The sequence below is a fragment of the Rhododendron vialii genome, chromosome 8a (genome assembly GCF_030253575.1).
Source record: "Rhododendron vialii isolate Sample 1 chromosome 8a, ASM3025357v1".
NCBI classification, from domain to species: Eukaryota; Viridiplantae; Streptophyta; class Magnoliopsida; order Ericales; family Ericaceae; genus Rhododendron; species Rhododendron vialii.
In genome coordinates, this window is record NC_080564.1 from 10108858 (window position 1) to 10131029 (window position 22172).

The 22172-nt window shown below is 39.9% G+C and overlaps 3 protein-coding genes and 1 long non-coding RNA gene across 5 annotated transcripts; 3 read left to right on the plus strand and 1 right to left on the minus strand.

Annotated features, from left to right (window-relative positions):
• The first annotated feature begins 248 nt into the window (after window positions 1–248).
• On the plus strand, window positions 249–3610 carry LOC131336191 (microtubule-associated protein RP/EB family member 1C-like). The gene is made up of 6 exons (XM_058371932.1): window positions 249–475; window positions 598–753; window positions 1612–1718; window positions 2546–2756; window positions 2828–2941; window positions 3027–3610. The coding sequence occupies exons 1-6, from the start codon at window positions 368–370 to the stop codon at window positions 3303–3305; spliced, it is 975 nt and encodes a 324-aa protein (XP_058227915.1). The 5' UTR covers window positions 249–367; the 3' UTR covers window positions 3306–3610.
• Window positions 3611–4351: 741 nt separating this feature from the next.
• On the plus strand, window positions 4352–7832 carry LOC131336192 (ADP-ribosylation factor 2-B-like). Of its 2 annotated transcripts, XM_058371934.1 has the most exons (7): window positions 4352–4507; window positions 4591–4746; window positions 4947–5017; window positions 5175–5294; window positions 6071–6189; window positions 6312–6393; window positions 7585–7832. In XM_058371934.1, the coding sequence occupies exons 2-7, from the start codon at window positions 4599–4601 to the stop codon at window positions 7588–7590; spliced, it is 546 nt and encodes a 181-aa protein (XP_058227917.1). In that variant the 5' UTR covers window positions 4352–4507; window positions 4591–4598; the 3' UTR covers window positions 7591–7832. The 2 variants fall into 2 exon arrangements, with proteins under 2 accessions (XP_058227917.1, XP_058227916.1); XM_058371933.1 differs by lacking the exon at window positions 7585–7832 and having other exon boundaries at window positions 4367–4507; window positions 6312–6594.
• An 8188-nt stretch (window positions 7833–16020) lies between these two features.
• Window positions 16021–18410, plus strand: LOC131336193 (F-box protein At1g47056). Its single transcript, XM_058371935.1, has one exon. The coding sequence runs from the start codon at window positions 16346–16348 to the stop codon at window positions 17996–17998; it is 1653 nt and encodes a 550-aa protein (XP_058227918.1). The 5' UTR covers window positions 16021–16345; the 3' UTR covers window positions 17999–18410.
• A 1643-nt stretch (window positions 18411–20053) lies between these two features.
• On the minus strand, window positions 20054–20545 carry LOC131336194 (uncharacterized). The gene is made up of 2 exons (XR_009202762.1): window positions 20357–20545; window positions 20054–20144 (listed from the first exon to the last, which is right to left on the minus strand). It is a non-coding gene; the product is annotated as an uncharacterized LOC131336194 (long non-coding RNA).
• Between the last annotated feature and the right edge of the window lie 1627 nt (window positions 20546–22172).

The following is a 22172-nucleotide window of genomic DNA, read 5'->3' on the forward strand; positions in this document are numbered from 1 at the left end:
AAGAATGGATTTGTATTTTGTGAAAAAAAAAGGAAGACAACATCGTAACATTTTTTTTAACACGGTGATAAAAAATTCAAAAAAAAAAAAAAAGATTCCTCTGGCAGGCCCATTAGCTTGTGATTACAGTGGCCAGCCCATGTGGGCTAAATAGGGCTGTTTTAGGAGGCCAGTCCATTCCCAAGGCCCTCAAATTTTTGAACTCTTTTGCGATTTGCGAACAGGGCAAAAAGTAAAATCCCGCTCTCCTCTCGTTTCAAAAACCCCATCCCCCCCCCCCTCTCTCTCTCTCTCTCTCTCTCTCAAACACACACAACCCATACCTTCTCTCTCTCTAGAACGGCGAGACGCTGAGAGAGCAAGGGAGATGGCCACGAACACCGGGACGATGGAATCGGCGTACTTCGTGGGCAGATCGGAGATCTTGTCGTGGATCAACTCGACTCTGCAACTCAACCTCTCCAAAGTCGAAGAGGTTTGTTTCCTTTTTTTCCCCAGTTCCAAGATTTCAATCTGTGGTTAAATATCAATTTTCCAACTCTGTGCCGTGCTTTGCTTCTTGTATAAGAGGTTTGGATGTGTTGATTTTCTTGATAGGCGTGTTCGGGTGCGGTTCAGTGCCAGCTGATGGACGCGGTTCACCCCGGGATGGTGCCGATGCACAAGGTCAACTTTGACGCGAAGAACGAGTACGACATGATTCAGAACTACAAGGTCCTTCAAGACGTCTTTAACAAACTTAAGATCACCAAGGTTGGAACTTTATTCACCCCCAATTTGTCTCTAATTTTACTACTACTACTATTACTTGACGTTTTAGCTTCTGGGGCACGACTAATCTTTCTTGTTTCTTATCTTATGCTTTAAAAAGAACCCCAATTTTGCTCGAGAGTGATCATCCTTACTGAAATTCCCTTTTCAAAACGGGTTGAATTCGCTTGGGCGATTCACTACCACTGGAGCTCAATGCTTGATGAAAATACAAAGATTAAGCACACAAGGGCGGCTCCACTAGCCTCTGAGGGGGTTCAAAAAATGTGCTAATTTTTTTTTATAATTCTGCAGAATGCAGATAATTTGATTTTTCTTAAATATTGTCTGCACTAGATCATCTGTAGAAGTCCATTGTTAATGAAACTTCACTTAGATCTGTAAGAAAGTTGATCATATAGCTCAATAAAAACAAAGTAAATTAGGACCAATAATTTTTCAAGAAAAATTAATGATAAATTTAATATTAGTGTTTTGTGTCATAATTTTCTTTATACTCCTACATTTTGGTCACCGTTGAGTTAAAATCCTGTAGCTGCCCCTGTAAGCACATCTACAACCATAAACACTAGAGTCTAGACCCATGACTAACTTTAACTGCTTGCTCAAGTAAAGAGGCACACGAGGAACACCTCAATGGAGTGAAAAAATGTGGGACTTTACAATACAAGAGGGATTCTTGAGGGGAACTACAGGACTAGGACCCAACAATATGAGGGTATTGCCAACTTACAGAAGGAGAACTTTAGTGGACTAGTACCCAACAATAATTGTTTCATCTGAAGATTCTGAACTAATTGGGGATTTGTTGGTTGATATTGAATGTTTTTGGGTGTGCAGCACATTGAGGTGAACAAGTTAGTGAAAGGAAGGCCCCTGGATAATCTGGAATTTATGCAATGGATGAAGTGGTACTTCGATTCGGTGAATGGAGGTGTCCTACACAGGTACGCTTCTAACCCCTTTGTTTCATCCATGAATCCAGTTGTATTGACAATTGGTATTTCTGAGTAGTCTCTATTCCTTGTTTTTTACTTTTGCTGATTCTGTCGCCAAGTGGACTGTTACTAGTCTGTATCGGAGTGGTTACGTAAATTGTAGAGGGCGCTTATTGTAGACAAGTCTTTATAGCAGTTGGGATTCTTGTGTTTTGTTTTATGGTTCATTGTGAAGACCCCTTTTGGTGCATTGATACAAAATGCACTCTTGGTTTGGGTTATCTGATTTCTATTATACCAGGTAGGTCAAAATAGGAGTTATTTCCAAACCCAAGTGGTTACTTAAAGACACCTTTGTAGGCTACAAATAGAGTTATCAAGTTTCAAGTCGTGTTTTGAAAATATGGCTTCCTGAGTTTGGTGAATAAGTTTAAAACAATTCATGGTTGAGATTTGAGAAATTGAATCCCTAATTACTTGGATTTGGTGGAAACTCCCAAGATAGTGGCATTGCTTTGTTCTGATTGCTGTCTGCAGGTTCAAAATTGGCTTACTATTATCTCATTTTCTATTATTGTTAACAGTGTATTATCCTGTTTGTTTTGTTAAACTGAATCCGTTTAATGCTGTCATTCCTGTTGCTGATATTTTGTTAAGATGGTACAGACTATCTAATGTTGATCCAAATTTTGCTGTTTTACTTTTTGTTTGATTACCTTAGATTTGTGATGCTCGTGGATAGAAAGTTGTTTAGTTTTTTCTAATAGTTGGAAGTCTTACCTTTTCCAGAAGGCCAAATGCATGTTGATGAGTTGTTTCTTTTCTTTCAATGTCAGTTACAATCCTTTGGAAAGGAGAGAGACTTCGAAAGGAGGTAAAGAAGGGAGCAAGAAATCTGCATCCTCACAATCTTCCACCAAGTCATCAACTGCTGCTTCCAAAACTCAGACCTCTCACAATGCTCGGAGGAATGATGCCATTGCTACAAATCAATCTGTAAAGGCCTCTAGACCTTCCTCTAGAGAAGGGCCTGCATATGACGAACAGGTAGTTTCAGTTTGTTCCAAAGAAAATTTTGTGTAACACTTCGCAAGTCTAATGCTCTTCTCTTGATGTAGATAACGGAACTGAAGTTGTCAATTGATAGTTTAGAGAAAGAAAGAGACTTCTACTTTGCGAAGTTGAGGGATATTGAGATCGTGTGCCAGTTTCCTGAGATTGAGAATTTGCCTGTAATGATTTTCAAGTCATTTGATCTAAGGACCTTTAGTTTTCTGATTAAAGTTGTGTAATTATTTTAGTTTTGTTTGTTTGCAGGTAGTTGAAGCAATAAAAAGGATTTTATATGCTACAGACGACAGTGCATCGGCAGTGGCTGAAGCTCAAGCCTTGATCTCTCAGCATGAGAATCAAGTTTCAATGTTGAGTCCCATTTCTGAGGTGGCAGAAGAAGGGTCCAAGTCAGATACTCAAAAGAGGAAAAACATTATCAATGTCGATGTTGATGTTGCAGCCAATACTACATTATCTCCGAGGCAACGGATTTCTGATGTTTCTGATGTCCATTGCAGCGGATCACCCCTTGTGACTTACTGATCATCTCCTTACTTCAAGGAGTAACGCCATGATTCCATCCACTTTGCAAGGGAGTTGGTTTTTGTAGTTCCAATGTTTCAAAGTTCCTCCAGCTACTATGTTGTCTGTTGACTAGGAATAATGCAAAGTGTCTCTGCTTCAGGGCGTAGTTGCTTGGTGTAAAATTCCATGGTTCTATTTGTATTAGCCTGATACACACTTGGTCCTCTATATCTGTAAGAACTGCGTTTTTTGAACTTTGGTTTGATCTATGGATGAGTCCATGTGCAGTGTATAAGCTTTCATATGGAAAGTGATTTTGCTCATGTTTTCGTTTGTTCATTTATTTTATCCTCCTATCATGTCTCGTATCCATTGATATTTCATTTGTTTCTTGGTTTACTTTTTCGGTTCAATTCTAATGCCCTCTTTTTTTCTTTTGCAATACTAGGGGCACAAATCATTTTGTATTTAAATCTGGTTGTTAGATGATTGTGTCTATTGTGAAATGAACCTAATGGTCACAAGTTATGAAGGAATTTATGCTTGCGAGAAATCACCCTTGTCTTGTGATTGCTTAATCTATCATGATGTTCAGTGTTTCTGGACCCATACTGCCATCAGGGTTTGAAGCTGCATAATTCAATTTTCTACAATCACTTTTCGAACTTTCGTTTATTTTTCATACAACTCTGGAACATAAAAACTGGCTTTTCTTGTTTCTGCTTTTACATTTTCCCTAGAGAAATTACTTAACTTTTTGCACACAGACAATGCCAAGTTCTTACACGTTACTCACCCATCCCCCCTAGATATCAACCAATCTGATTTGATTCTTATGCGCAATAATTCATCGATTTGGAAGTGTAATACATTATCTGAAGAAGGATGTGACAGGGCCACAGAGGCTCTTCCCCAAGTGGTGCTTAGCAGCATTTCTTTTTCGCAACACCAATTTGCCCGAAAAAGTCTCAGCTATCACTAGCTCTTCGAATCACAAGCACCAGATATGTGGTCATGGTTGCCACAATAAGTGAAGAATAACAAAGTTCCCTTTATTCTCCTCCAACACTTTTGTAAGTATCTTATTCCATTCCACCTTTTAGACCATGTCCAAAGCTAACTGATTACAAATTAAGCAACCTTCAAACCAATTGATATACAATCCTTCTTCCCTTTCTCAATCTCTTGAGTCTGTAGATTCCTCTTTCAAAATTTCCCGTGTAAGTGAACCAGGGCTGCTCTTTCTTCATACGAATCAGTTAATGTTTTGTTCCTGTTGTATTGACTATTTTTGTTGAATCAGTTGCAACTATGGGTATGACAATATCTCGGCTTCTAAAGATACTCTTTGCGAGGAAGGAAATGAGGATTCTGATGGTTGGTCTTGATGCTGCCGGAAAAACAACTATCCTTTACAAGCTGAAACTCGGAGAGATTGTCACTACCATACCCACAATCGGTATGTACTCTCCATCTGCGTCACGGGGTTTATTATCTTTCTCTGCTTCAACCAAATAACTTGTTTCCTGTTTTCCTCTCACTAGTAATTTTCAACTTCTGTTTATGTTATGTTATTGAGAGCTTTCAAGTCTCTACATTTTACATTTCCACCTTATAAATTCAACGACCCTAATCATATTTTTGGGATTCATGGACCAGGTTTTAATGTGGAAACTGTGGAATACAAGAACGTAAGCTTCACTGTTTGGGATGTAGGAGGACAAGATAAGGTACTAAGGACTAACCTCAGTCCCATTCAACCACTACGATTTCAAATTGAACTCCTTAAATCTATGATTACCAGCAAAAAGTACACAAAAGATGAAAGAATCTTGTTGTAAGCCAAAGGCAATGAGAACTAACCTTGTCGCTCTTCATCTTACGCAGATTAGGCCTTTGTGGAGGCACTACTTTCAGAATACCCAAGGCCTTATCTTTGTCGTCGATAGTAACGACAGGGACAGAATTTTAGAAGCTAGAGACGAGCTGCATCGGATGTTGAACGAGGTAAAAAAAAACTAGTACGCCATTCGACAATGACTGAACTCCATCTGTGATTCTGTGGGGCTCTGATGAATCTGGTTCACTCCTTCCTTGACCGTGATTTGATTGAGAGTGGCTCCTGGCTTTCACCTAGCCTACACAAGGAAGCACGATTAAAAGACCACACCGGAGGATCTCCGGAATGGCCCTCCGGTGCAAGGATGAGTACAGTTGCTCAGATATGAAAGCCAAGAACTAGGGTTTTAGAGTATCTAAGAATGTACCTCACTAGGGTAGGCATAGAGGGGTATTTATAGGGCTTCCCTTAGCTTGGCCTCCAAGACTGTATATGTGCTTGTAACGTGTCGGCTGACGCTACCCTTCCGTCACGTTTGGATTTTGTAACCGTTTATGGGGTGAGCTGGCACCTTTACGTGCCCTCATCCTTATCTAAACACGTAACCGCTCGAATGACGTCACGGTTGTCATCATGGCCGTGGTTGTTGTTCCCACGTGGGTGAGCTGACAGCATGGTCCCCACGTCCGTTCAAGGCCGAACGTGGAGTCCGACCATCAAAGGGTCGGCATGTTCTGCCGACGGCTTCTTCTGACTTCTGGGGAGGTTCCGCTGAACGTCAGTACAGACTGAGCCGAACCATCGACCAGGTTCGGACCAGCACGGACCGTTTGCGGGGGTTCGGGACTCGCTCGGCATGGGCACGAGCCGTTATTTTGGCCCGCTACAGATTCCTCTGTTTTTTTGCTCACTTTCTATTGTTAAATTGCTTCTATTGTTGCAGGATGAGCTAAGGGAGGCTATACTGCTGGTATTTGCCAATAAGCAAGACCTTCCAAATGCCATGAATGTTTCTGAAATTACTGATAAACTCGGGCTGCACTCAATTCGTCAACGACACTGGTACGTCTTACTTGAGCTTAAATTTTTCGATAATCTGTACTTAGGTCCGCTAAGAATTCAAGGCTTCAGATTTCTTGTTCTAATTAGAGGTACATTTTTTTGGGTACTGGCATATGATGCAGGTATATCCAGAGTACTTGTGCCACTTCTGGGCAAGGACTCTACGAGGGTCTTGACTGGCTATCCAGCAATATCTCTGGCAAGGCAAGTTAAACTAGCATCCCTTCATCAACTTCCCCATTTTAAGTCCTCTATCGGCCGTTTGTTTGACGAGACTAACAGTGAAAGGATACATGATTCGATAAGATCTATTATCTCATGATCTCATCGGGTCAATAATGATCGCATTAATAATACTACACCTCTCATAGCATATATGTCCCACAATTGTGAGATTATGGCTGAGTTCTTGTAAACTTCTTCTTCTTTTTTATTTTTTATTTTTTTTATCTTTTTCGTTTTGTGTGTTTTGTTTGTCTTGTCTGAATCTTTGTTAGAGTGGTGTCATATTTTTGGATTAATTATCCATCTCGACGAGAGGATTCTAAAATGGAAAAAGTTATGACCAAAAGCCAAAAAAAACAGAAAAGCTACGTGCACAGCAGCTGCTACACAGCAGCTATGCACAGGCCCCGTTTTCTCCCTTCTCGGGTCGCGCAAAGATGATCGGAGCCGCTCATTTTGTTCAAAATATGTCGTTTAAGGTCTCTGTAAAAAATGAACTTCGTTCGATATCGTTAGAGGTGTTAACAAAACACCCAAAATCACTTCAGAATTTAGGCTCTAAATTCTGAAGTGATTTTGGGTGTTTTGTTAACACCTCTAACGATATCGAACGAAGTTCATTTTTTACAGAGACCTTAAACGACATATTTTGAACAAAATGAGCGGCTCCGATCATCTTTGCGCGACCCGAGGAGGGAGAAAACGGGGTCTGTGCACAGCTGCTGTGTAGCAGCTGCTGTGCACGTAGCACTGCTCCAAAAAAAAAATCACTAAAAATGAAAAAAAGACCAAACAACTGTCTTTTTTTGTCTGCAAGTGTCATATTTTATGAATTTTTTTCAACATCGGTTCACATCTTTATAATTTTCTGATTTCTCTCGTCGAGATGAATGATTAATCCAAAAAAATTACGGCAAAAAACTCAACAAAATGTTGCAAAAAGTAAAAAAAAAAAAAATCAAAAAAGTTTTGGAGAAAAAAGTTTACAAGAACTCAGCCTATGCATCCGATGGATAATTAATCCAGCTCATAAAAATTTTAATCACACCCCAGATATGTGATCTCCTTGGATCAATAGTCCAATCCCCACTCATATTTGGTCAAACCATCAGACCCTATATGTATTGAGTTAACCAGGAGTATTTTGTATATACTTGTGTTTGACTGCAGGGATAATTTAAGCTGTTGTTGAAGTGTTGGGTTCAATCCGTCAGGCCTACCAGAAGAAAGGCATGAACCTATAATCAAGTGCAGCATTATTGTCACTGAATACATATCTTATCTACAATGTCATTTTCAATAAGTTTGGTCAAGTTTAATTACTATAAGCTTAATTGCTACGTACGTAATTACACATGTAATTCCATCAACTTCATGATGTTAAACTTGTTTTTGTCTATGTAGACTATGTTTCCAAATGCATTCGCTTTGATTTTTGTAATATGATTGTACAGAAAATTGACTATGAAAGTTAAGAAGAGAGGAGAGGAGAAATGAATCAATCCCCCTTCAAAGGATTGGCAACTTCTTTTTTTCCTTCTTCACTCTCTCAGCCTATTAAGTATGGATACTGATATGGGATACAGACGCGATATGATATGGATACGACGATACAAGAAAAACGAAAAAAAAAGAAGAAGAAGAAGAGGATACGGGTACGGCTAGGATACGTTAAACTAAAAAGTAAGTTGAGTGCTACAAATCTATCATTTTCATTATTCCTAGCAATTTTACTCCACCACTATGCAAGAAGTGTCACGATCTATTTCATAAAAATTCATTACCTGTCTTGAAGTATACAAAAAGTATCCGATACTTCAAAAAAGAAAAATTATTGTGGATACTTCTGAAATACATATTTGCAATAAAAAGGAGTATCGGTACCAGATATGGACACGATACGGATACGACTACCATCTAGAAGTATCTGTGCTTCATAGCTCCCAGCCTAGGCACATTTGTCGCAGCATGAGCTGTAAGATTCACAAGTTTGATCGCAACAAACCCTATGCAACTTCCTTTTGGCAATCAAAATAATTAAGAAGAAAACACATTACACAATTTCTCTGTTCTTTTCTCAGACTGTAAATATATGGTACAGAGGATTGACTAGACCAAGGTTCCTTGAAACTTAACTGCTACGCTATTTGGACTTTCCCAACTTCAGCTTTCATCATCAATTAGAAACAAAGAAGAGGACTCAGCTTTTGAAGTTTTAGCAATTTCTCTCATATAATACTCAATAATAACAACAATCTTCTCTAGCTGTTTCCAACCTACCATTCTCTTCTGTTCTCATAAACGATATACCATCAAAGTGATTTTTGGCGTGGTCGATGCTCTCGACGAGCTCTGAACCTGGGAAGGGTCCACAAATGGTCCAAAACTAGACCGGGCTGGATGGAGAGTGAGACTGGACGGGATCCTCTCCCATCCGCCATTGGCTCCAACCCCAGGACGTTAACACATGTGCTCGCACCTATGGAGGTGAGCTGAACCATTGATGTCATTCGGCCATAGATCCAGTCTGACAATTAATATGGTGTAGTTCAAATTTCATTTTCCTTTCTCATGCTAGTTGATATGGGACCAGGCTGACTCTTTTTTTGAAACGGGTTAATTCATGTGCACATTCCCTACTTGATATTCAAAATTATGGAAATAGTCCACTCATGCTTGTAAATTAAAGTGTCACTTGTTTCATATTTTATCTATGAAAACGACCGGCGTACCCCAAACATTTTATTTGAAAATGTCACGATACCGCGGAGAGAACTTAGTCAAAGTAAACTTCCGTTGCCAAATGAAAAAAAAAAAAAAAAAAACCCTAGCTATCTTCTACTTTTTCAATTTCATCAAACTGCGCCAGCTCGACACCCTAACCCTAACTGGCTATAGCACTAGTGCCACTTCTTCAAGCCAACACCGCAGTAGACGCCGCTCTCTCTCCCCGGCCACCACATCCTCGAGCTTGTAACCGCCCACAATTACTTGCTAACCGGACTAATCCAGCGCACACAACCAACTCTTGAGCTTGACTACATGATTCATATGCCTAAATTGCATACACCATAACAGAGTCAAATCTGAATTAAACACCTTTTGATTATGAAACTGCTGTTGCAAACCCCCACAACCCTTAACTCTCAACAGTCTTGTAGGCCATGTTGTTTCCCATGAGAAACTCTACACCACTGACCAACTCATAGGTTGCGCGCAAATTGATTTTCATTGGGACACATCATGAGGTATATATGTAGACTGGACGTAACATCGTCCATGAAAGTACGCACTATCCTTTTCGTAAAGTATGGTGGTAACAAAATACTCATACAATCCTGTCAAAGAACACAGAAACCATCTTGAGCTTCATCATCAATCTTAATATCTATATTAATCAGTTCCATATTAATAACTCTATTTAACTAATCAGGATGATGCTTAATTGGCGTACATTCCCTCTTACGAAACGCATAGAAGTTTTAAAAGCAAACTGTTCATGAGTGACTTTGTCGTATTTCAACCATCGACCGACATCCATAGTCTCCTCCGCAACGTCTCAAAGCGCATTGCTGAGCAAAAAAAAAAACGTCTCAAAGCGCATTATCGACGGCACTTAAAATCTTCGAGAAGCAATGCTAAATATCAAGCTGACAGATTGATTGATTGCGACAAGTTTTCCGATTTGTCGATCGGTCAAAGAGGATATCACAAACGTCTGAAGATTTCAAGTTGGATTAGCACTATCATCCCATCGGGTCAAGCATTTACCGTGAAAATTCTGTTTATGATAAACGTCTCATTAGCACCATCGTCATGACATTGGAGACTTTGGAGAGACGTACGAGAACATTTTTAGAGTGAGATTGACCTAAATTAACTATTTATTTTATAAATGACGCAAATTAGTAGAGTTTTTTTTATTCAAAATACTTTATTGTTTCAATTCATCTCAATGAGAAACTGGATGATGCTATGGTGTCCCCGGTCATTTTGGGAACACTGTAATTTTTGGCATAACTTCACCATTATGAGCATAACTAAAACCCATTACAAACATAACAGAACCCAAACAAGGCATAACCAAGGAATATCCAAAAAACCAACCAAAGTATAACCAAACCCAAACAAGGCATAACAAACAAGTTATGCCTTGCTATGGTTCTGTTGTGCTCATAATGGTTTTGGTTAGGCTCATAATGGATTTTGGTTATGCTCATAATGATTTTGTTATGTCAAAAGTTACGGTGTTCCCAAAATGACCGGGGACACCGAAGTCATTCCCCAATGAGAAACATTAGAATGTAAAAAGTTGTGTACCGAGCTTTAAAAAGCTAAGCTCAAAAAAGGCAAATGGTCCAAAAATTATCGACTTATTTTTTCTTCACTTTTTTTTGAAAGGCAAAAGAATTTCATTAATCTTGAAATTGTTACAAGACATTAAAAGCAAGGAAACCACATCATGTTCAAAAGAACAAGTCTACCTAATCTGAGACCCAAAACCCATAATTGACAAGAAATCAATCAAGTGACAAAAAAAAAACCAATCAAGGGACATCCATTAGGACAAAGTCCACCTAAAAGGCCGAAGTCCAAACACTCTATATGGACAAGCCGAACCCGAGAGACCGAGCCCAACCCAAACACCACTACCAAACACCCTAACCCAACTGCAGACACAAGTCCAAGCCAACCGCCACTCCAGGCTGCAACAAAACCACCAGAAAACGTGGACATTGAACTACGCGGCGGACTACCTACGCCTCTGGAACCCCAAGATACCCACCAAGAAGCCGCTATTTCGACCCTTATAAACGGCCAGAGACATCAGCAACCCAGGCACGAAGCGCTACCGCACCCCGTCTCCGAAACACCCAATGAACGCGTGAGCAGAGCCCAAAGGAAAAGTCGAGACTGAAAACTATTTTTTCTTCACTTTAACGTTCTTAACTTTTGATCATAATTTTTTATACTTTTTAAGTTATTGCCGTCAAGAAGAATCTAAAAAGTAAGCAAATTTAATCTGAAACTAACCATAATGTAAGAACCACAAAAATGATTTCATTTAATTAGTTTAGTCCAAATTAGTGCTAAATAGCCTTTAGGACTACTCAGGGCATGTCATTGGAAGCTGAGTCCAGTGAGGAATTTGTTTAAAGGGCCTGTTTGTTTCAAAGTGCTTAATTATTTGCCTGTTCCAAATAGATGATGAGCAAGCTAGCATCAAGAAATTGTTTGGTTACCAGTTCTTATTTTGTTTCTTGCTATAGATGCTTATTTCCTTATTTTGGTGGAAGTTGTCAAAAAAATTTATTACCTTGTTTTAATATTTTTACAACAAACAAATAAGTGAATCAGACAGACCCTAGGGCTATTAAGTCCAAACCCTCCTTCATGAACTTCTAAAGTCCGAAGTTCGCTATAGAAAAGACCTCTTAAGTTGGAAGCCCAGCCGTTCCAACATATGTAAGCTGATTTCGACTGAAAATTTAAACCTGATCCAATCACATGCTCGGCTCGTTTATCACCCCTGCTTAATGGTGATTCTAAATTTCGAATGCCCCACCGATCTTGAAGGAAAAAAGAAAAGCAAAAGCAACATGAAATTATCCATACGTGGTCACTTTTTTTAGGCAACCAAACAAAAGAGAAGGATTTAATTTCTTTTACTTTATTTTCTTTTTGCCCCGCTTTTATCTCTTCTTCTTTTCTTTTCTTTTCTTTTTTCCTTCTTTCCACTCCACAATCCATATTATTAAGTAAAAGCAATTGCATGCAAATGGACGATGTAGAATATGCTGAAATAAACAACTAGCCACATTCTTAGGGAATGCCCCTCTTCGTGTCTAGAGAAAGTTACTACTTTTCCAATCAAAAGTTAGACTTGAATATGATTCCGATTGTGGTGTCTCATTTCATATATATTTATGCAAGGGTTTGCTTAGAAAAAACGAAATGACAAGAAAATAAAAGATGGAGATAAATTTATTCTCTTCTCTCTCTCCTCTTCTTATATTTTAAAGATTAAAAAAAAAAAAAAACTGATTTTGGCGCTTCACTTTTTACTGACGGTGCTCTACTTTTAACGTGAAGTTACAAAATAAATAAAGTGGAGCGTCATCGCTAAAAAGTTGAATGAGAATATTAAAATCCAAAAAAATAGTCCAGGGGTATGATGAGAAAAAAGGGCAAGTAAACAACCTCTTTGAACTTGTCAAAAAAAAAAAAAAAAAAACCTTTTTGAAACCCTCAAAAGCACTCGTCCCAAAATGTAAGAATATCTCAATGGCTCTGATTAATGAATTGATAAGGACTCTGCAGCTTCTAACAAGATTATGAATACCGTACCAGTTAGAGTACCGATTTTCTTACAAGTACGATACGTATTGATACCGGTGAGATACTGGGTACCGTTTCGGATTGATTGCTATTAGTATTATTTTCTTACCTAAAAGAATTTATAATATAATATACACTTCTTAAAACAAAAAAAATAAAAAATATTCTGGTATTTGTCCAGTACCGTCCAGTATTTGTCCGGTATTGTCCTGTACTTGAAGAAAAAAAAAAATTTAAAAGTAATCCGGTACTATCTAGTATTGGTCGATACTGACTAGTATCTCAAAAGCATAATGCATAATTTTTGGATACAGCCAAAGATTTGGCGGAACCGTCGGTTTAAATCAATTGAACTGGTCCAAATGTGGAATCTCCCTGTCGTCGAAATGTCTTCGGACAATGGTTGAACTGGAAAAAAATTTTGAACGTTGATTTCGAAACCACAAACCATTCAACAATTTGTCTTCCAATGCCCCACGTTCGAGGAAAAGCAATTAGGAGTTTGGTGCCTTTGGACCACACTCCCCCGCCTCAGTTCCTTTTTAATTTTGTAGTAAACAACAGGGGAATGACTTCGGTGTCTCTCCACTTTTATGAGACACCGTAATTTTTAGCATGATTGAACCATTACAAACATAATCAAAATCAATTATATGTATGCCTTGATTATACATATAATTGATTTTGGTTATGCTTGTAATGGTTCGGTTATGCCAAAAATTACGGTATTTCATTTTGGAGGAATATGTATAGTAGAAGTAGAAGTAGTAGGGGGTTTTGTCTTGCTTGTACATCATTGTTTTCTAGCTTGACTTGTAAGGTTGGGTAGCCCTAAAGTCAATCTAAGCTCGGAGGGTTGAATTGTACACCTTTAGACTACCCTACGGGCCTGTTTGGATGCCACAATAGTAAAGGGGTATTGTAATATACATCCTTCTAATACATGAGCCCTCTTCTACGGCGTGGTTTGGCAAGCCAACCCCTCCTCCATAACCTCCCCTAATACCCCCCAAGGGGTGCTTACACATGGCTAGGGTGGGAGCCGGCAATGTGGAATCCCCCCTTATAATACCCCATCTCTCTTTCATTCAGCTACAAAACAATTTTATCCCCACACTTTATACTTCATTCAAATCAAGTATTATTTAATCCCTCTGTCACATCAATATGGACCCACCATTCTTACATAATACTCTCTACTATACAATTCCCCTTTTTACATAATACTTCCAAACCTAATACCTCATCCAAACGAGTCCTTACATGTTATGTATTTCGCAAAATTATTAATGTGAATTAGTAAGTCAAAAAACGAGTTCAAGAATTCAGCGGTATTCTCGATCACGAACTCTCTGTCGATCAAGTTAGTGGAAGGAGATGAAGGGTGTGGTATCTTTATGTTAAGGATTGTACAATGCCTGACGGTAGCGTTTGGCCAATATATAATCCGTGAGAAGTAGATTATTAGATTTCTTGAAGGTATATATCATTTCCTAAGATCTTTGACCGAATCCTTAATACTTGTGTGTTCTCGGATTTGAAATCATCCGAATCTAGATCCCTCAACAACAATTAGTTACGCCGTCAAATTACGACTCGTTTGCATAATATTAAAATGCTCAATCAATCCACGTTTTTTCCAGTAGCCCGTTCTTATGTTTTTAGATTGGTCGAACGTAGAGTTGTTTCCACTCAGCTCAAGATGTTCGAAATACGAAGAATCCGATTTTAGATGGTAAAGATGAATCAACATGTGAATCACCTGCAACACAAAACAATAAATTTGCCTTCGGTCCACTTCCGCTCAACGGGAATCACATTCAACACGACAAGTAGTTGTAGCGGTCATTTTCTTTTCCGTTTTGGAAAACTTCAATCGCCGCGGAGTTGCTCCTTCGCACGCCGTTCCACGCACGACATCTCATTACGCGACAAATCGGATCTCCTTAACCGACAGAATTTACGCGACAAATCTACTCTCTCGCTTGACTTTGTTTGTTGTCAAAACTGTTTTTGCTAGTGCCAAAATTTTTGTGCACAAAAAGCTTGTACCATGTGCAATGTACAAGACTTTTATGCAGTGGAGCTTTGGTACCAATAAAAATAATTTTGGCATTTTCACTACCTATTATTTTTCGGTCTCGCTATTCTCTACCACTCATTAGGCAGAGGACAATAAATATAAATATATAATGACAAATAAATCTTGATATTAATACACCTTTTATGGTTATCAATACATTTTTCTGAATATTGATAATTTCTATCCATTATCCCGTGCTTAATAAACGGAGGTTAGCATTTTTTCTTATGTTAAGGGTCTTTCTAACTAGTAACCACAACCCATTAGGCTATGAATAATAGGCACATAATGCCAAATATTTTGTTTTAAACATTTATTTTAATAACTCAAGTGTCTTAATCAGTTTACACATATTTCGACTAATTTTGAGTGACCAATCTCACCGTTCACTTACAGAAATTTTAATTAAAGCCAGAGCTTGATAACCACAATCCACATGCCACTAGGATTGGTATAATAGGCATACAATACAAAATAAATTAAAACTTCCATACAAATTTCCCGAATATTAATACTTAGTACATCTTTAGGGTTCGTATGATTAGTGACATAATGGTAAAAAAATGCAATAAAGAGGAAAAAATATACCTTTTTGATGTCTACTTAGCAAGAATGCTCTAGAAAGTAGCAAGTATAAAGAAATTTTTTCCGTATAACCCTCTAAAGCTAGACAACTTGCCTTACTTTTTTCAAAAAAAAAAGTGTTGAAATTTTTTATTTTCTTGTAAGAATCAAACAATAATTACTCTGACTTCCTTATTTTCTTGTAAAACTTTCATTCTAATTAAACGGATGCGATTTTTTTCATTTACTTCACTTCATTTCATTTTCACTTTCTATTGGAGTATATTTTTCTGGCTAATCAAATGGTCCCTTACGAATTTTAAAATATTTTTCTGAAATCTCAATACATCTCAGGCGTTGTTCCTCGAAGAGCTTTAGGGGTTGTGTTGGACGTTTTGAGTTTAGTTTTTGTTCAATTATATTTAACGTTTGTTTGTTTTGAGTTAAATTTTGTGAATTATTATTTTGTCTTATCAAGATGAATAAGAGAAGTAAAAAATTATGAATTTTATTCTTATACTTTTAAAAGTACTTAAGATAAAATTCAAAAAATCGACTTTTACGGAGTACTTGTTTCCATCCACTTGCTTTAAACCCTCCCTCTCCCTGAGTCACGAAATTAGAGTGGAAATGGAAAGTCACGTTTTGTGGCTGAAAAAGACGGATTGAGAAATTACAAGCTCCATTTTCCCAAAGGCGGATTTGGACTATTTTAGAGAGAGAGAGAGAGAGAGAGAGAGGGAGACTAAACAAGAAATGAGAAAACAAAATCAACCCAGAAATTAAACCCATTTGACGGGCCTAAAGAATTTAGCAGCACAATAAAACACTAGTACCACCACTCCGTATAAACATCATCACCGGTTAATCCGGGCATCAACCCCGCCGGCCTCTTCTTCGAACTCTGCTCCTAAGTTCAAACCTCCCCCATCCCCATCCACGTTGATGGGCCAGTCCTCTTCCATCCCCGGGTCAACCCACCGCCCAAGTCCCACCAACCCCACCCACCACCACCACCACCGCACCACCACGCCCCGATCCGAGACTTACTACTACTCAATGACGGACCCCGACGGCTACCAGTGCGGTAACATCGGAACCGTAGACGACTACATCTCCGAGCTACCCGACGAGTGCCTCGCCTCCATCTTCCACTTCCTCAGCTCCGGCGACCGCAAGAACGCCTCCCTCGTCTCCAAGCACTGGCTCAAAATCGAGGGCCAGAGCCGCCACCGCCTGTCCCTCAACGCCCAGTCCAACCTCCTCGTGCAGATCCCCTCCCTCTTCTCCCGCTTCGACGCTGTCACCAAGCTCGCCCTCCGCTGCGACCGCCGATCCGTCAGCCTCGACGACGACGCCCTTACCCTCATCTCCCTCCGCTGCAAGAACCTCACGCGCCTCAAGCTCCGCGCGTGCCGCGAACTCACCGACTCCGGCATGGCCGCCTTCGCCAGGAACTGCAAGAACCTCAAAAAATTCTCCTGCGGATCGTGCGCGTTCGGAGTGAAGGGCATGAACGCCGTCCTCGACCACTGCGCCTCCCTCGAGGAGCTCTCCGTCAAGCGCCTCCGCGGCGTCAACGACGCCGTCGAGGCCCCCGTCGGCCCGGGCCTCGCCGCGTCCTCGCTCAGGACCATATGCCTCAAGGAGCTCTACAACGGGCCGAGCTTCGGCCCCTTGATCGTGGGAGCGAAGAACTTGAAGACCTTGAAGCTGCTGCGTTGCTTGGGCGACTGGGACAAAGTTTTGGAAGATATTGGACGTCGAAAGAACTGCTTGGTTGAAGTCCACTTGGAGAGGCTCCAGGTTACTGATGCCGGGCTCATGGCGGTCTCGGGCTTTCCTGACCTCGAGATCTTGCACCTGGTCAAGACTCCGGAGTGCACGAATTCAGGGATCGTGTGTGTCGCTGAGCACTGTAAGCTCTTGAGGAAGCTTCATATTGACGGGTGGAGGACGAATCGAATTGGAAACGAAGGGCTCATTTCAATCGGTAAGCATTGTGGTAACCTTCAGGAGCTGGTTCTTATTGGTGTGAATTTGAATGCTGGTAGTTTGGAAGCGGTTGCTACGAATTGCCAGAGGTTGGAGAGGCTGGCGTTGTGCGGCAGCGAGACGATTGGGGACGCGGAGATATCGTGTGTGGCTTCGAAGTGCGTGGCGCTGAAGAAGCTGTGTATTAAGGGGTGTCCCGTTACAGATCAGGGGATTGAGGCTTTCGCTTGGGGGTGTCCGAATTTGGTGAAGATTAAGGTTAAGAAGTGCAGGGGGGTGACGAGCGATCTCGCGGATTGGTTGAGGGTGAGGAGGGGATCGTTGATGGTGAATCTGGATGTGTGTGAGGTTGAAGCTGATGGGTTGGATGCAAGTGCTAGTGATGGTGCACAAGAAGATGGTGTAGAGTTTCCACCAATGGTGATGAGCCAAGTAAGCGGCGCTATTGGTGGTGCTTCCGCGGCTGTGGATATTCCTTCGAGCAGTAATTGGCGGCCATCGATTTTCAGGTCGAGGTTGGGGCTTTTCGGAGGTAGGAGTCTGGTAGCTTGCACTTTCAGGAGGTGGTCAAACGGTGGTTCCGGCTCAAATGATAGTTCTTGAATGTTCTGAACAAGAAGTTTGAACAAGGTTTCTTCTTCTGTTGGCTGATCATTGGGTACTTCTATTTGGTGGTTTCTTACTTTCTTTGGTCAACTTTAATTTATCAAGTTTTTCGTTTATGGCATTCACTTTAGAGTGCAGAAATTGCTATGAGAAATTCGTTTCTGTTCCTTGTCGATTACTTGTGCTAATGCATTTGCTTTCAGTTCCCACTGCTAGTATTTTGTATGTTCTTTTGGTGTTGATTTTGTTTGGCTTTGTAGAACTCAGGGTGTCAGTCCACCTGATGATGTTGGCTTTTCATTGTAACTTTCTTTTGGATTCTGCCCGACTTTATGTAATCATGTTGTATTTTGAACCTGCAGAACTTTTTTCTCTAGGTCAATGAAATTTGTAATACTTATCACTGCCAGTTTGTGGCTTTATGGACACAAATGCCGTGCATCCAATGTTAACGTTTTAGGTTACCGTACAATTTGTAATGTCTATGGCATCTTATCCGTTGTGTTTCCATTGTTGTCTTGGTCTACTGTTACTATGGAATTTTGGAATGAGAAGACCAACAATAAGCAACTTAGTTTGTTAGTGGTCTTTGATGCAATCTAAAGCTTAACATTTTTATCTTTTTGTTCCTCATGCGGCAGGCTGGTATTCTGTGCCGTTCATATACCATGTGACTTGAAGTTCCATTCTCGCAAGTTAAAGCATGCTTGCTCCATTGGAGACTAAGGGATACCTGGGCCGATCTACTGGCTTGGCTCCTTCCATGGCTTCTTAAATCGTTTTTGTCGTCTATAGACAACTTCATTTGACTAAGTTCTCCTTTGAGAATTTTGCTGTCGTGGTCTAAGATTAATAGTCCACTGAGCCACTCTGCACGCTGTAGTTGCTTCCTTGGAGAAGCTTGTGTTTCTGACTACTCTCAATACATTGACAATTTGACGCGTCTTGGCTTTGAGTGGAGTCTTGTTAATATACTCAATTCACCATTGTTGTTTAGTCTCTGTCCGGCCCCAAATATCCTTATTGGAGAATAATGAACAAATGATTAAAATCAAAAACAGATGGTAAGAGCCTCACCAGAAATTTGAGTGGAAATTGCAGTTCAATAGTCATTATCTATATGGTTTTGACCTTCAGTAATCGAAAACTTAATTGGACTAAGTTGTCCTGTGCGAAGTTTGCTGTCATAGTCTAGAATTCATTGTTCACTCCACCCACTGTAGTTGCTTCCTTGGAGAAGCGCTTGCTTCTGAGTTCTGACTACTATCAATAGATGGAAAATTTGGCATGTCTTGACTTTCAGTGGAGTTTTGTTAATATACTCAATTCACCATTGTTGTTTAGTCTCTGTCAAGGCCCTAATATCGTTATTGGAGAATCATGAAAGATACTAAGAGCCTCACCAGAAATTTTAGTGGAATTTTATTGTTAGCAGTTCAGTAGTTGAATTGAAGACTAATACAAAATGGAGTGACCAGGTACCAACTACCAAGTTACTCTCTGAGTTAATTCCTATCTCCTTTCTTTCATCTGCTCTGTTTTTACTTCTAGTTCGTTTCCTCTTGTTTAACTTGCACACACAATTCGACTACAATTCCATCACTGCGGATAATCAAATCAAGACTAGTCGCTTTAACCTGCATTCATTCCTAGCTCTAGTTGCCTTAATGTCTTTTTTTTCAGAACGTACTTATCTGACTTTTGAGCTACCCCCTTGCCTGAAAGCAGAAGAGAGAGGCCACTCCCCTTTTAGTTAGGCATTAACTAGAAAAGAAAGATCAGAAGTTGCTAATCAAGAGAAGTCAAGACCCCAAGAAAGGGCCTCAAGTCAAGGATCAGCGCAACGAAGCAGCCCCAAGTAAGATGCCATCCCCAGCAGCCAAAGAAAGACTCTACACAAGAAGTCCAAGAGGAGAGTTAGTTGCAGTCCTTGGAATGGAAGAAAATGAGGTGTTAGATGCCATGCTCCCCAGATCGAAAGAATAGAAGAGACCACACTTGGGTTTTTATAAGATGCTGATTCTGCACCACGTAAGAGGAACTTATCTCTTCTTCTTTTTTCATGCGTGCAATGCTCTATGAATTTCCACAATTACAGTGTCCTTGAGTATTTATTTGCAGACTTCTTTGAACATATTACTCCCTCTGTCTTAGTTTAAATGTCCCTTACGGAAATCCGTGCATTTTCAAACCCTGAAAAAATCTATTTCTATTTATTTTTATTTTTTTTCGCCAAATTTTAGTACAACTTTAATTTGGTTTAAAAAAAATTTAACGTATAGAAATATATTTTTTCAGGGTTTGAAAATGCATGGATTCCCGTAGGAGACATTTAAACTGGGATGGAGGGAGTACTGATTTTGTTTGATGATGTCTTAGAGACCCCAGACTGCGAAGCTTTAGAATTTGGTTCCTCTTGATCATCTAACTCTGTTTTTCTTATTATTATTTTCCAATTTGCGGTCCAACTTTTTGACAATCATCATAACTTACCTTACAGAATGTAAAACTTCAGTCTGTGGTCTGTACGTGAGATGGGATTTTATTAGGCAGTTGCTCATGTGACCACCTACTCAAGGAGGAAGGCCCATTTTATTATTGCCTAAACATCTGTTAGTGTTGACGTTGTAATGACAGTGTGGCAGCATTGGGTGGCTAAGTTGGTGGTTCATGCAACACTATAACACTCAGACATGTTAAAGCATGGCCTTCTTTATTCAAGGCCCTTTCCTCAACCCGATTCTAACCTGGGGCTGAATTTTAACAAGAGAAGGATGCAGCCATGTAGGCATGTACCAAGAAGGATAGTGTTTTTTTCGTCTTTTTCTCCATCTGTCTATTAAGGAAATTGCTGATGTTGCAATGCTTTGGTGGCAGCCTGCAGAAAGCCTTGAGGAGATAAGTCTTCGCCCTCGGGTTCCTATGAATCAACAAGAGAAGTAAATCGATCTGAAATGTCAAAGGAAAGCAAGTAAAGGTACGTACTGGATGAGCATCTTTTTATATTCTGGCAGCTTGCATAATCTGAGAAAGATGGCCTTTGGATGTATTTAGCTGTAGGACATCCGTATTCCCCTTCCTTGATGACAGAGATAGAAGCCAGATTCCCCTTTGAGAATCAATTATAATCAGCCGTAACTTTGGTTTCCTAGTTTAGAGATAAAGCCTAATCTGATTCCCTTGTCTGTAACACAAAGGTATTGTCCATTGTTAAGGGGTCAAATTCGAGCCTTCACCAAATAGCAGTGCGCCAGTGCCTTTGGTCAGCTGTGTTGTGTTGTAAAGCCTAAGCATTCATGTGATGCATTGGGAAATCGTTCCCGATATTTTAAGAAAGATTGCTTGTGTTGCTATGGTATTTCCGTGTCTAGAAAGAGAGAACTGAGAACCAATGTGACATTACTTCTGCTTATTTGCTGAACCAGATTAGTTTTTTTATGTTAGGACAAAAAGCTCTCAGTTCTCCCTTTAATAAATAAATGATCCTATCTGCTGCTTAAGCAAGAATTGTCAAATTCCCTCAAAGGTCCTAGCCACTATTTGCATAATCTGGGAAAGGTGGCCTTTGGATGTATTTAGCTGTATGGACATATCCTTATTTCCCTACCTTGATGACAGAGACAGAAGCTATATTCCCCTTTGAGAATCAATTTTAATCAGTTGTAACTTTGGTTTCCTAGTTTAGAGAGATGAAGCCTAATCTGATTGCCTTGTCTCTAACACAAAGGTATTGTCCATTGTCAAGGGGTCAAATTCGAGCCTTAACAATGACAGTGCCTATGGTCAGCTGTGTTGTGTTGTAAAGCCTAAGCATTCATGTGACGCGGCGGGAAATTGTTCCTGATATTCTAAACTCTAAAGAAAGATTGCTTGTGCTGCTATGGTATTTCCTTGTCCAGCAAGCGAGAACCAATGTAACATCACTCCTGCTTATTTGCTGAACCAGATTGGTTTTTATTTGAGGACAAAAGGCTCAGTCCTCCATTAATAAATGGGCAGATCTTCTCTGCTGCGTAGTGCTTAGTAAGAAATGTCAAATTCCTCAAAGGGTACACCCTCTTGGATATTTGAGCCTGTTTGTTTTACAAAGTTCCTCATTTACCGAAAACAACATTACCTTTGGTTCGCATTTCATGTGTGCCACCATTGTGTGTACTTTTTCTTTGAATTC